The sequence below is a fragment of the Euwallacea similis genome, chromosome 7 (assembly GCF_039881205.1).
Source record: "Euwallacea similis isolate ESF13 chromosome 7, ESF131.1, whole genome shotgun sequence".
In the NCBI taxonomy this organism is placed as follows: domain Eukaryota; kingdom Metazoa; phylum Arthropoda; class Insecta; order Coleoptera; family Curculionidae; genus Euwallacea; species Euwallacea similis.
Window position 1 is genome coordinate 7,056,155 of NC_089615.1, and position 15,328 is coordinate 7,071,482.

Here is a 15,328-nt window from a genome sequence, read left to right on the forward strand (position 1 = left end):
TGACAAGTATAAGTAGGCAAAGTAGGGTTGTAATTTAGTTCAAGTGCCTTTATTACTTTCCCAAAAATAGACGGTTACGAGAGTACTACTGTGAGTAACATTCTTTATCCTCTTTTATGCCCGGTGCACTAATATGCACTAAGAGTTTTCAAGAACACATACCTAACTTAAAAACCCCTAAAAAATTGCCGCCAAAAAATTAGCGACTAATCATCACGTTACTTCGACTGTCTGTCAAGTTGTCAATCGGCTATATTTCTCGTGTTAGTGGATGGGGGATATTTATTTAAAGTTTGGATTTTAATTTCTCTGTTGAATTAATTAGTAATTTCTACTTTTTAGTTATTTACCAAGGGCAATTACAGGTGTTTTACGGCTTATTCATTTATATCCTGAGTTTCGAATCGGTAAATAATTCACTATCAGAGAAGGCTTCCTTTTCAACTTACTAATTCTTTTCTGTTGATCGGTAGCTACCAGGAATAGAGATCTAACGAAACTTTTTGTTGTAAATTTCTGACTAAAAATGTGATATTGTAAGTAGTACGTATATGATGTGTATTTCCGATTTACTCTTCATTCACCATAGTGGACTTATTTTTTTTGCTTTTAGATTTATAGACTTAACCTGAGACTGCTATGCCAGTAAAGGGTTATCATGTGTTTGATTGAGGACAGTTGAAAAAACAGCAGATAGGACAACAGATCTAAATTAGTGTTGGCAGGCAGGAATTACCATTTTTTGAAATGTCCCTCACATAGGTGCTTATATTACATATAAACAACTCACTTTTAAGTAAGTACCTACTTATGGAGAAACAGGCAAATTCGTCCTCAATAGAGGAGCCAGTCTTAAAGCTAAGATGCACTAAACATGATCCCAGTGTTTCTGCAAAAGATACTAGCTCTAAGTCAAATTTCCGCCACAAAAGCTATAGGAGTAAACGCAAGGATATTACTGCCCATCTGTGTGAGAGTTTTGCATTGCCTGATGATCCAATTTTCTTAAATAGAACCACAATTGTGGACAGAATGGAAATGTCTCAAATAGATACAGACATAGCAGATCCCTCTGACCTCTGTGTTATAACTCAGAATTACATCAACCAACCTTTTCTAATAGACAATTTATTGGTATCAGATTGTGTGCAAACTCCTTATTGTCACATAGAGAGTTTGCTATCATTTGACTTAGAAAGAGTCAGGTATAAAGCTGATGTTGAGGATTTAACTTTTAAAAGCGATGAACTTGATGATTTTGATGCAGTATTAAGAGAGAGCTTGCAGATGTTCACCTCAACACCTTTAAAAGACAAAGAATTGACATCTCCAGAGTCCAGTAAGATTGAAAGTACAGTTTTTAAAACCATAAATATTCCTAATAAGCAGGATAACTTAGACTTGTCTATATTAAAAGATGAGGTTATGAAAGCCTTGGAAGAGGCAATGAAGAACAAAAATGCCATGGCAAACATTGATATGAAAATTCAAATCGTTGCTGATTTGAGCAACTCTCATGAGAGTGCACAAAAAACTTGTGTTGAAGTTAAAATTAATGACAGTGCTCCGAGTTCTTCATCAAGTAAAGAGAATATTTGCTTTGATGAAAGTCAAGCAACTAGTGATAATAAAGAAATATTAAACTTGGTAGGTACTTGTGAAAATTTACATCAAAGGGGCACTGCTATGGAATTAAGTCAGGATTCTTCTGTAGATGAATCTTTAACTGATATCAAAATGCCAACAACAAGCCGCCGGAAATATAGAAGAGTAAGAAAAAACAGAAAAATTGCCTCCCAGCCAACCAGAAGAAGCTTGAGATCCATTAATAATATTAATATTAACAATATTCCAATTGAAAGTGTTCAAATTTCTCTGTCAAGCAACAATATCGAACATTTAACTGTAACAAATGTATCGAAAAGAGATGAGGAATTGAAAAAGTGTGATGAATTCTATTCATTATTCACAGGGAATGGCATCATTGAGAAAAACACTGAAAAATTCAATTCCACTATAGTTGCTGGCAGCACTACTGAAAATGAGAATTCCTGTTTGGAAGAGTCACAAATTGATCAAAATCAGACTCAACCAGGAACAAAGCAAAAGGGAAAAAGGCTTAATCCTTGGTTAAAAATAAAGCAAAAGAGAGGGAGGCCTAGGAAAAAAATTGAAGCTTCAGAACATAAGAGGGAGACTTTAGATGTGCCTGATCTGAATAATTCCAGTCAGGAGCAAACTTTTCGAGATAACTTTTTTCTAGTGGATGAAACTCAAATCAGTTCAAAGAGCAATATTATGGATGCTACTTCTCAAATATCCCATAATGAAGGTGCATTTTTAGAACTGCAAAGAGTAAATCATAATATGGAAACAAGCATTTCACAAAAGAGGAAACGAGGACGTCCCAGAAAAATGCCCATATTAGTCAATGAGTGTCAGATTGAGGAAATTAAAACCAACCAAGATTGGAAATTCCAAGTTCCTGATTTGGAAGCGGGGTAAGATTTCTGTTTCCTTATCGTAACAGATAAAAAAATTGAAGGTGGAATGCCTCAGTAATCCTTTGATGTTTGGCATTAATTGGATGTGACTCTTATTGATTTAACTTTTGGTTTTTGAATTGTGGGTTAAGTTCAAAGTTTTTTACCTTAATTTGCAAATTAGAGGGAAAAACTGAAACAAAAATTAAATTTAGTTCTCTGAATCATTTCTAAAAATTAATCTTTAATATCTGGATAAACTTGTAAGCCAGATTTTAAACTTTCTTTTTAAAAATAGCAAATAGATAGGTATCTACATAATTATAAAATGTTTTCTCCCCTATTGTAAAATTTGTATTTGTGACTTAATTTCTAAATTGAAGAATTGAATGAATAACATTGACAATGGTCATTTAGTATATTACCACTAATAATTTAATAGTTATCATAAACTGGAAATTCTTAATAATCTTCAATATTTTTAGACCCTCACATGATGTATTTTTGAATGGAATAATAAAACGCATATCTTCAGAATACCAGACACCTGATGATACACCTTCAAAGCCTACATTAAGATCTAGGTCAAAACCCACCAAAGAAAGAACTAGAACAAAGTATAATCTCCGACAGACGTTTTCAAGCAACACCACAGATAATTACAACCAAGAAGGGTCAAGGCAGCAGTCTACTTTGATGAACCAGAGGGCAAACAATGAGAGCCATGTAAATGTGTTAGAACCCAGTTCAACTCACATTAATGATAGTTCATGGAATCTGCAACCTAATAATAAAACTTCAAAAAAATCGTTTGGTTTGAGTGATAATGTTAAGGAGCCTGACTGGCTGTTTGACTTGTCAGCACAAAATAAGGTTCATACGCCTTTAAATTACATTTTACGAAACGGGTCAAATCAAAAACTTACAAATGACATCGGCTCTATTGGAGAGCAGAATATATTTCCCAATCTAGAGGTTTCTGATGAATTACCTATGTAAGAGTCTTTTTTCTAAGTTTGTATGCATATTTACTATGTGGTTATTTAGACTCACTAGGGAGGATTGTCTCGAGGATGATTTTGAACACAAAAAGACAACATTGGTTAAAAACGGAATTACCAATCACGTTAAAGTCGTCTTAAGTCCCATTGAAATGAAACATTATCCAGTTTTATCACCAGAGTTACCATTTCTTGATGGCGAAACGAAAGCAGATGCGGTCTACGTAAATAATTCCGATTTTCATCTGAACAAAATTAAAAATGGTAATGTTCTATCTTCTTTTTTTTATTTAATTGTAAATGTAACATATGTAACTAATACAGAAAATCAATTCTATAATTGTGGAGACCTTGTTTGGGCACGCGTTAGGGGACATCCATATTGGCCCGCTATTATTTGTGAAGATCCAGATACTGGAAAATTTTATAAAGAGGGTAAGTTTAACTACTGTTTTAACAGAACTTATTGTCTTGTCGAAATGGCGAATTAGATGTTTTGGGACATATCTGGTGGCTGATGAATCACTATAAAAGCAACTAAAACTATAAAAACTAGATCTAAGAAATAACAGTGTTATGCTTTTTAATTATCTTTGCAAATGGACAATATAGCTTTACTTTGAGCTTTTTTTTTCAAATTTTATCAAAACAAATTAATGACAAAAAATAAATTGAGCAAATAAGACCTCAAATCAATAGGTATATTAATCTTTTAGGATGCCTATTATTTTCAATTATATTTATTGCAAATATAAAGGGTTAGCAGCATCTGAATTTTCACCTGCTTCCTTAAAATAAATTTCTGGACAAATTTTTTTTACCAAAAAAAGTGCAACAATATTGACGCGAAATAACATAAAAACCGTACCATTCACTTGTATTTTTGGCGAAAGTCCATCGTTATAACATGCCGATGACAGAATACATTTTATCATCGTCAATAGCATTTGTTGCACTTAGGGAAATAATAGGCCTTATCATGTTTACAAACAGATGTAGAATTTGGATATTCTTATTAAGCCGTGGACAAAAGTTGTATGCTTGTGTCAATATTATAACTTATTATCAATATGTTTTAATCCTGGACACATTTTATAATTAAAAAGGAAATTAAACATGCCATCTACTTATATTAAAATTTATAAAGTGCCCTAGTTAAAATAATAGAATTGAAAGCAGGAAATATTTTACTGGAACCTACAGAAAAACTGTCTCAAAAGCGTTATATTCATAAACAAAAACATTTTTAACGCTTAACAGTTAAATTTTGTTTGCGACTTCTTCAAAAATATGTGGAGGTAATCGTTAAATAGACCTGAAGTAGGCGTTGAATGTCACAGACATACCTTACCATGACATTAACAGATTTAGAAATATTTACACAATTAAAAATTCTATCTATACATTCATGTATGTTGCAAAGTTTTATTTTACAGAAAAAACAAAACCTCTCAAGGATGTCAACTGGTATCACATCAGATTTTTCGCCGATTCCGGAAGAAGAGCCTGGATGAATAGATCTTTTCTTATGTTGTATTGCAGCAAAGACGACTTGAAATTATTAGGTGGTAAATTGAAATCCGAGGTAAGAATGCCTATTACATTTTTATAAAATTTGTCATCAGCTTATATTTATTTCGCTCAATTTTTGGGATCTCAACGAAAATGCAAAACGGGTTAAGAGGTATAAAGAATTACTTTACTCTGTTATCCGCGTCAAAAATAATGTGGCACCAAGTTTTTTGTTTTGTTTTTTTTTAACTATAAATTTTCTGAGACTCCTGATTTCTTAATTCATTTAATTAACAGTTTACTTGGCTAAGTAGTACTAAAGTTCATATTTTATATTATCTTAAAGCTTTAAAGTACACGAATGGAGTGATCATAAAATGTTCCACTATTATGAATGTAATTTGAAAATTTGACGATCTTGCCCAAAAAATAAATTCCAAATTGTTTCTTCAACTAACCTGAAGAACAAGCAAAAGACCTATTCGCGTGAATAACTTGGTAAATCCTCCTGTTTCTACTTAAAACTGCTTGGAACTCCTACCAGCTTATTTGTGATTTAATAAAACAAAGTCATTCTGGGGATGTATACAAGCCTAAAGAATTACGTTTTAAAATTAGTGAATTATACAAGGTATGTTGTACCACTAATTTTAAAACGTACCTTGATTAGACTAATATCCATCCTCAGAACTGATTTAATGAAATCACAAATAAATATGTAGTAGTCCAAGAGAGTGGTAAATAAATACCCTGTATTACTTCTCATAGGGTAGGTATAGAAGATACGCGATGCTGAAATCATTGGAGGTCCGTCGCAATAGAAAATGGACCAAGGCGGTAGAAGAAATCGAATCTCAAAGACACAAATCTTACGAAGAGATTCTCATGTTCATGCAAGAGAGTATTGAGATGCGCAGAAATGCTTTCAAGCAACGGAAGTACAGTAGGCTTGACGTCTCCAAGGAAAATGTATCTGAGCACTGCGACCTGGAGGAAAAATCCGGAAACAAACACGTTAAATCTTCGCTTTCACAGTCGGAAGGCGTTTCTGTAGGGTTCGATGAAATCAATTTAATTCTACTAGGGTGCAAAACTGAAACTTTAGATAAATCCGCAGACTTTGTTCCTATACCGTTTTCATTGTCTAGTGAACTAAATCATACAAAATCCAAGAATTTAAGCCTTAAATTAAAAGGTGCTACATCGATTTCAAAAAACGTTTCACTAAGAAGATCCCAAAGAAGCGTTAAGGCAGTGGATAAATTAGACATGTTAGACCTTCAAACAAAAAAGAATCCTTTGGTTCTGAACCCGGTGGCGAATTCAAGAAAACTTGAGTGTTCTGCCGTACAAGACTTGAATGAGACCAAAGAAAATGGAAATGATATTACTACTGAAGTAAGTTTGGATGAAATGAGGGAAGAGAGTGTTAACACGGAACAATCAGACAAGTTATCGGAAATGGGTTCTAAAGCTAGCAGCGACAGTGGTAGTAGTATGAGTAATATGTATTCGTTTGAATATCAGTTGGAGTTGCATAAGAGGAACAATATCTATCAGGGGTTAAAAAATGTTAAGGTAGGTTTATTATTCACCTGCAATGTAAGCCTGAAATATATCTAATTTGTCGTAATCATTTATCAAATTGGAACGAATGTTGTTATTATAAAATTAAACATTTGCTGAAATGACAACTTCACTCATTTATCAAAATTGGCATGTCACTTCCAATTACATACTTACATACAAGAGAAAACAATTATTTTGAATTGGCGAACCAAGTTTTTTTGTAATAATGTCCTAAATCTGAGTTCAAATATTTTAACCATGAATTATACTAATAATGGTTTCGTCCATAATATGATATCGTCTAATGGACTTAAAGGCTATAACTTTTTACGCCATTTGGTTCTTCATTTTATTAGGGTACTTTTTATATTTTGTTTATTTTAACAGGATACGTTATTCTCAAATAGTAGCTATGCAAGATACAGGGTGCACATTTTTTGAGCCCCATCATTAGAATGTCGTTTAGTCTTAAGAGCACTCAAATTAGTCCAATATTGCGCAATTTAAGATGTAACAAGAACACTATCAAATCGGTAGGGTTGCCAACACTTTTAAAAATATAAACACTCAAAAGGTTCCAAGCAGTAAAAAAAAAAACATTTTTTTTAGCTTTCATAAAATCTTGCTTCTTGTTCCCACAAATCTATAAGCATGTGTTACAGGTGTGTGATTATTGCTTCAAACAGGGCGACCTGTATAAATGCAAAGGCAAATGCAACGGCAGTTATCACCTGAAATGCGCATCTTTAGTTACGGAACCACGCCAAAAGAAACCGGTAAGAACTGGCGAAAAAAGTCCGAATAAGTCCAAGTCTCGACAGCCAACTAGTAGCGGTAATTCCACACTGAGGAAGAGCGAGGAGGGTTGTAAAACACGCAGTCAAAGTCAATGCCAAATTATATCCATCAAATCCAAACATACAATTGAGAGCCCCAGCAAGGAAATTTTGCCGCAGGAACTTAGTATTGCCGAACAGATTGATTTTGGTATGAAGGTGAGTAATAAAATACACTAAATGAGATATGTTTACAAAATCATGTCAAAAAAAGAAAGTGCCTTAAATACTTCAGTATTAACAAATAATTTACGGATTAAATCAATTGCATAATGATAATTTTTATCTAAAACACAGAGATTAAAGTCGTTTTCTTAAATAAAATGCAATTTAAATTTTTTGTTAGGGTAGCAAAACAGTCTGTAATTCCTATCTTGGAGAGTTTCTTATACCAGAAAATAAGATTTAATTAATGTAGGAAATTTCAAAACAGGTGTTTTTTTAATCACGTTTTCTGAAGATTTCCGATTTTATGGTTATTGCTCTAAATTTTCTATTTTTTTACGTATTTTCCAAGTATCATATTTTATTGATATTTCTTGAAATTTTCGAATAAGAAAAAAAAAACTTATTAAAAATTTCTTATTTTTCTTCGAGGCACTTTTCCGAAATATCATTACTAACGAAATTAGGGACTTAAGCGTTTTTTATTTGAGTATGGAGATGTCGAAAATCAAACTTCTCTTTTAGCATATACATTCATAAGAATCTGAAAATGTTAACTTACACTATATATAAAATACGGTTGAAGTTATCGAAATTGAGATCATTCATGACCGAATTTCCAAGATTTCTCTAGTTCTATGATTATTAATGTTTTCGCGAACAGTTTAGAAAATGTCAAGCTATGAATTAAATTAACAATGCAATCTTTTATTCTTTATTTTACTGGTAAATTTTCAATGTGCTTAGGCAGCATTCATAAATAAGCACCCTACTATTAACAAATTTTACGGACCTTTTCAATAACTTAAGCTAAAACATGTATTATTTTTTTGAAGGAAATGATGAGTAAATTTGCTAATAACATCCTGAACGTATACGATTCAACGGATTCCAGTTCGGAAGAAGGATCATCTGTTCAACTCCTTAACTGCGATATTATGGATTCTCCCGCCCCTTCTAGTACTTTGTCCAGCGAATCATTTAGGAACGAAGACACCAAATGTTCAGGTAAAATAGTAAAACCTGACATGCGATTAAAAGGTAACTATTGTATTAGTTGTCATCTAATCCAACTTTAATTACGGATCGATGCATTTCTGAGATTGAGAACTGGTAGAATACCACAGATTTGTATATGGCTCAGTATTAGATTTATTAAACATTCGTATATATTAAGTTTTGTCTGCTACATATACATTTATATATGTAGCAGACAGTAAAAATATTTATACATTATATAATGTACATTTTATTGTTAAGATAAAATACCAATAGTAAAGTTTCGTTATTAAAAAAAAATTAAAATAAAGAAATAAAAACGGTTTCCCAAAATTGTCGTTTTCTCCAGAGGCATCTAGAGTTTTAACAATCTCAAATTTGTTGCGTGGCTTTTTATAGAACTCAGTTTTGGAACCCCCTATAGAGGAAGTAATATGATTTTTTTAAATTTCGTTATTTCTGAATAAACATTTTTTTAAATCGTTATTAAACATTAGTTATATTGGTGTAGGATTCACAGTGCATGACCTTTTGGATTAATTTCAAAATATGTGTGGTAATTGGCTCTGGTAGGTTTCAACCTACCAGAGGCAATCTAATAAAATTTTTGTCTTTATGTAAATCATTTAGAAGCTTGGTAGTTGGTTTAATATGACATAACTAAACATACAAAACTATATTACTCATCTTTTACCATTTTCCAGATATTTCATACATTATTATATCATTTTTTTAGATTATTTTAAGACATCACTGGCTTCTGAAGATGCTGATACGATGATTAAACACGTGACAGCGGACTCGGACATATTGAAATATGCCCCCGTAAATATAACAAATGTTTTGTGCACTTACTGTCGCACGCGGAAAGACCCGCCTTGTTTTGCTTGCGGACTTGAGGTACGAAGTTTAATTTTTTGTTTGGTTGAAACTACGGGTGTTTTAAGATACTTTTGTTAAAGTTGGTTTTACCGTTTCTCCTTTACACGCGCCCGAATGATGTGCATTTTTTTAAAATGTTGCATGGACATTTGTTTTGTATTAATCATTTCCGATTGAAACATATCTCAGACCAACAGTTGTGTTTCCGAGGCTAACTAGAGGTCGGTTTCGATTGCGCGGATGTTACAGTAAGTGGCATAACTTTTAGATTTCGAAGCAGGGTGGCAGCTTTCGCCAAAAGTGTTCCCTATTTCGTTGTGGTCGTTACTACCATCCCACATGCCTCAAAATGTGGCCGCAAACACAGTGGCCCATGACTACCAAATTAACGAAAAATCATCCACCTGAGGATTCATTCACTTGTCCAGCGCATAGGTGTCACACATGTTTTTCAGAGGAGCTTGGATCATCTTTATCGTGCAGGTAAAGTGTTAATTTCAATATAAAAGTAATATTTAAGTGTTTAATTTATATCAAGGTTACCAGGGGATAGGTTGGCTCGATGCTTACTTTGTCCTGCGGCGTTCCACTCCACCACTTTTTGTACCCCCGCTGGCTGTGAAATTTTGGGCGGTTCTCAGGTGAGTTAGGATCTACTCTAAATTGGTTTGTTAAATAATCCTGGTACCTCTTCATCCAAGTAGATCATGTGCCCGAGACATAGGCCCAAATTAGTCCAACCCATCAACACCGTGTGGTGTTTCATTTGTTCGGAAGGTGGAAATTTAGTTTGCTGTGATACGTGCCCTACCAGTGTGCACCCGGAATGTCAACCGGTGAATTTTACCGATGATGACAAAGTAATGGTCTTAGGACGAAATTATCAATGTTTGGTTAACTTTAACAATATACTAAATTTTATGGAATTTATGAATCTAATCTATGACTAGCCTTCATTTCGATTATTCAAATAGAATTTGCTTGGTGTTAAAGTTCCCATGACATTAATATAATATATCCCTCGAAAGGTTTAATGGGATTTGCTCTGAATTTTTCATGAGTCCAACAAGCTATTTACTTCTTGAATTGTCAAATAGTATTTTAAAGAATACTTGAAGTTGGTGTACCTATTGGTGCAATTTTATCGCTCTGATAGTTATTGGTTTCATAAAAAAGTCTTAGTAAATGACAAATTAGATAGATAGATAGATTTGTTTGTAGTACATTTGCGAGGATTGTGAATCCGGTCGATTTCCACTCTACGATGAAATAGTTTGGGTCAAGTTGGGTCATTTCCGCTGGTGGCCCGCCATAATTCTGTTTCCCAACGAAATTCCTGAAAACGTCACGGCGGTAAGACACCAACTAGGAGATTTTGTAGTAAAGTTTTTCGGAACGAATGACTACTATTGGGTTAACAAGTCTAGGTAAACCGATTAAAACATGAATTATCTCGTTTATTTCGTGATAAATCATTTGACGTCAGGTCGTTTTTATTCCAAGAGGGAGACAAAGGCGGAAGTTCTGGCGAGGCAACAAAATTTAAAAGTAAAGTGTACGAGACTTTCGACCAAGCGATAGAAGACGCTGCCAGGGCATATGCTCTTAAAAAAGGTCGGTTAAGTAAATATCATCAAGATAAGTAGCGATATCATTTTGTGGTGAATAGAATTTAAATTGAGGCGGGAAGCTGAGTGCATTGACAGCCTGAAGCCCCCCCCATATGTGAGGATCAACAAAAATAAGCCTGTGGGGCGGGTAAAATCTCTGGAACTTAATTTAAGCAATGCGACTGCCTGTGAATGTGATCCAAACAAACTTAATCCTTGCGGACCAGATACCAGGTGTATAAACAGGTAGATACTACTCTTAGAGCCAGTAGATGAATGTGTAAATAACTTTAGCCGGTAGATAATAAAGGCCAGATGCATATATTTTAGCAACGTGGTATGAAAAATTGGGCCTTATTTCCTCTTAAAATGTAATTATGACTCATCTTGTATAAGGGCAAGAGAAAAGAACTTTTGCACACATTCTGAATCCTATATTATTTTTCCCAATTCTTCACCCATCAAGCCTTTTTAGAATTGCTAATACCAAAGTAATACTTACAATATAACTGATTTTTAGACTTTTACTCACCGAGTGTGATCCTGTAGTCTGCGTAGCTGGAATACGGTGCCGCAATCAGTTGTTCCAGAAACGAGATTATCCACCCATGGCGCCTTATAAAACACAAGGTTAATTAAACTGTCATGCTGAATTAGCATTATAATATCTATGTATTTAATTAGGAAGAGGATGGGGCTTGAAAGCCTTGGCTCCTATTAAAAAGGGTCAGTTCGTGATAGAATATGTGGGAGAACTGATAGACTCCGAAGAATACCAAAGAAGAATTAAAAGAATGCATGAAAAGAAGGACGAAAATTATTATTTTATGACAGTCGATAGTGAAAGAATGATTGATGCAGGCCCAAAGGGTAATTTAGATTATTTAATCTTTCTCTTTAGTCATTAACAGATTTTTGTCTCAGGAAATTTGTCAAGGTTTATGAATCATTCTTGTGATCCTAATTGCGTGACTCAAAAATGGACCGTAAAGGTAAAGTGTCAACTTTAGTAGTTAGAGGTTTTTAACTAATTTGCCGCAGGGAGATACCAGGGTAGGACTTTTTGCTAAATATGATATCGAACCAGGATCTGAATTGACGTTTAATTATAACCTAGAAGTGGTTGGCCAAGAAAAGAAGGTTTGCAAATGTGGAGCAATTAACTGCAGTGGTTTTATAGGTGAGAGTTAATTAAAACTATTAAAATGAAATGCAATATAAGTGCAGTTTAATCGCAACTGTAGTCAATTATACGGTTTTATACAAGATCATTTTTGGAAAATAATTTTTTTTTAGGTGTAAAAGCAATAAAAATAGAGAAACCAGAGAAAGCATCACAAAATGAGAACGTGGCAGTAGCCGTCGAAGTCAGAAAGCCTCGAAAATACACTAAAAAATTGGTTACTGTGCCGCAAGTGCCTCCGTGTTTCTTATGTGGGCGAAAGCATTCCGAAATTACTTGCACCAATAAAGTTTGCAACAAGGGTTATCATTTGCGTTGTTTGAAGTTGTCTGATGTCCCTGAAGGTAAGATATCTGGGGATAGGTTTATGTGGTTATTAATAGTCTAACCAACATTTTCAAGACGTTTCCTTAACTTTAAGCTTTTGGTGAAGATTAAAATTCCCCACAAAAAACATTGATGTCAGTCAAATTTTTGGGAGGGAACAGCAATGCATTTTCAGCCTAAGAGGTAAACAATATTTTCTGCAAACATGACTCAAATGTCACTTTACTTATTTAACACAACACATGAAGCTGAAAAATTTCAATTCATTGCTGCCGCCGAAACAGTGATGAAGTTACTTCATATTATTTGAACTTTTTCGTCATTTTATTTGTAGTAATCCCCCTAAATAGTCATTCTAAACTTCATTTTTTTTTGCCTTAGTTACGAAATATCTCTGCCCCCGCCATAACTGCAACATTTGTTCACATCGTACGATCAGGTGTTGCGTCAAGTGTACGAACTCTTTTTGCCCATCCCACTCAGATTTAAACGTCAGATACGACAAGTTCCTAGGATTCGTATGTAGGTTGCACGATCCCGTGAGTATTGCATTAATTTTTAAAATTTTGGTTGGATAATGCCTATCTAAAAAGAATTATATATATTTGAATAATCCGAGAAAATGTAATGTTAAAAACCTCATAAACGATAATTTGTTTGAGTTTTCACTCTTTTTCGGGATAAATTTTCCATTTTGTTTCTTTTAGATAAGCGATTTTATAGTTTTTGTCCTCCCAATTGAGTTTTAGTTTTTTTTCATAGCCCGAATTTCTCTTTTATTTTTTTTTGTTTTCATGGCACAGGGTATATCATCGACTAACGAACAATTAGAAACCGTTAAAGATGTTCCTAAAGAGGAAAATAAACCTAAAAACGCAGAAGCCAAAAATCTTGGAAACGAATCGGATATTTTCATAAAAAACTCTCAGGCATTTAAGAAACACTCGTTGTGTAGGAAGTCGAAAGTGAAACGATTGAAATTGGGCAAAATTCCAGAACGCAGGTTGACATTTTGCATGAGGGAGGGAAAACCAGTTCGATCGGTGTGGCGCCTGGAAAATGCGCTGAGGAAGAAAATTCGTCCGCACAAAAAGGCCATTGCGGAAAACGAGGTGCGAGAGTTCCACGATTTATCAGGGTCTGTTTCTGAGACAAGGAAAATCAGTACTATTCCAGAAAAGCTGTCTTTAGAGTTGCCAGTTTTGCATGATCCCTCAGTTAGTACTTTTTATTTTATTTATTTTTTGGTCAGCATGTTGTTATACAAGGAATCTGAATATTCATAATCTGTCAAACGAAAATTCCAAATTAATAGAATTAATGCACATGTCAGTAGACTATTGAAATCTGCAAGATATGGTTATTTATGAGGTCAGTCCATATTGTGTCACACAAAGCACTACGGAAAGGATAAAAAATTATTCAGAAGGTTTTTTTTGTGGTTGCTTGTAATACTATTGCTTACAAAGTACCGCCTAATGAGCGTATATTTTATCGTTTTGAGATTGATTTTCCATTACTTTCTAACATATGTAGTTTTTTTTTAGTCAAAATCTACTTCGGATGCTTTTAAAACTCCAAGCAACAAACGCCAACGCGCTGAATTAGACTCAACTCCCGATGAATCTATGGTCTCCTCAACAACCTCGGACGAGGAAATCAGCTCTAAGAAGACGCCTTACAAAGCCCTATCCATAGCACCTCATGACGTGGATAAAGATAACCAGCGTGTATCGTCGTCGCCCAGCAAGCACGACCCAGGTATCTTCGATTCGGACGACGAGGTCAGTCTGCAGGAAAGGCTGCGTCCGATAAAAAGGAGCAGGGGCCACCCGAGGAAACGGGCACGTTATAGTGCAAACAAATAGTAAATATCCTCCCTGTCCTGAGAATTTTGCTGTGATTGTTAAGATGGGAGCATTAGGGATCATGTCAATCGTTGCTTGCACCATTAAATATCATGTGTACTCGCTTGAAATTTATTTTTAGGATAGCGAATACGGAAAGATAGAAAGCTAACTCTCTGCTAAATTGACTGTTCATCTAACGTTAGGAACATAATTAAATTTGCAACGATTGACGCATCATTGTTTCAAGTATGTGAGCGAGTAGGGGGACATTAAAGTAAATCAAAACTGCCAGGTTTAGCCATGCCTCCCCAGAGTTTGATTGGGTCGCACTCGAAAGTTTTAGTATTTTTCTACGACTGTCAGGATATTGCATTTTTACTAACTCAAAAATAACACATCAAAAATCCTCGATTTCCGCATAGTTTACGAACTTGTGATTCATTTGTTTGTCAGAAGTGGATATTTTTATGTTTTGCTTTGATGTTGCGGATACCGCTACGAAGCAGTGGGCAGTAAACTTATTTCCTTATCGTTGCACGAACAAGGCTTTGGAAATTAAAGTGTACGAAAATCAAGGATCTTTCAATATAATTTTTGATTCAGTGATAATACGACATCCATACAGTCATAGAAAAAACATGTATATTAGACGTAAATTTTTTATAAGTAAAGGGTTGTTTAAGAAGGACCAGTCTTGTTTGAAATGTCGGGTTAATAGTGTATGTAATGTAGAATTTAATGAAAGGTTTGCTAATTTACTTACTTTTCTTTATTTACCTACTTTTTTACAAAAAATAAAATGTTTCGCATGAGCTCTCGATGTTTCTAACGCCTCATCCAACACATACAAAAAAGGAAAAAAAAATTGTTCATATCGACGATCTTCAATATTGTAAGTTTTCGGTCTTGGC

The 15,328-nt window shown here is 34.2% G+C and overlaps 1 protein-coding gene across 1 annotated transcript; it reads left to right on the forward strand.

Moving 5' to 3' along the window:
* Positions 1–228: 228 nt before the first annotated feature.
* On the forward strand, positions 229–15,229 carry NSD (Nuclear receptor binding SET domain protein). The gene is made up of 25 exons (XM_066392099.1): positions 229–291; positions 343–536; positions 614–2,501; positions 2,969–3,478; positions 3,531–3,748; positions 3,809–3,919; positions 4,921–5,069; positions 5,765–6,574; positions 7,228–7,560; positions 8,403–8,574; positions 9,302–9,465; positions 9,716–9,930; positions 9,986–10,088; positions 10,152–10,307; positions 10,669–10,874; positions 10,934–11,061; positions 11,117–11,303; positions 11,578–11,687; positions 11,742–11,927; positions 11,982–12,049; positions 12,099–12,237; positions 12,354–12,584; positions 12,949–13,106; positions 13,371–13,784; positions 14,115–15,229. Exons 3-25 carry the CDS (start codon positions 811–813, stop codon positions 14,433–14,435), a joined length of 6,780 nt encoding a protein of 2,259 aa, XP_066248196.1. The 5' UTR covers positions 229–291; positions 343–536; positions 614–810; the 3' UTR covers positions 14,436–15,229.
* The last annotated feature ends 99 nt before the right edge of the window (positions 15,230–15,328 follow it).

Bases quoted from the DNA above. Each gene is read 5' to 3' on its own strand.
- NSD (XM_066392099.1), top strand. From the start codon at position 811: ATGGAGAAACAGGCAAATTCGTCCTCAATAGAGGAGCCAGTCTTAAAG. The intron at 5,070-5,764 runs GTAAGAATGCCT...TACTTCTCATAG, and splicing joins GTGGTAAATTGAAATCCGAG to GGTAGGTATAGAAGATACGC. The intron at 8,575-9,301 runs GTAAAATAGTAA...TCATTTTTTTAG, and splicing joins CGAAGACACCAAATGTTCAG to ATTATTTTAAGACATCACTG.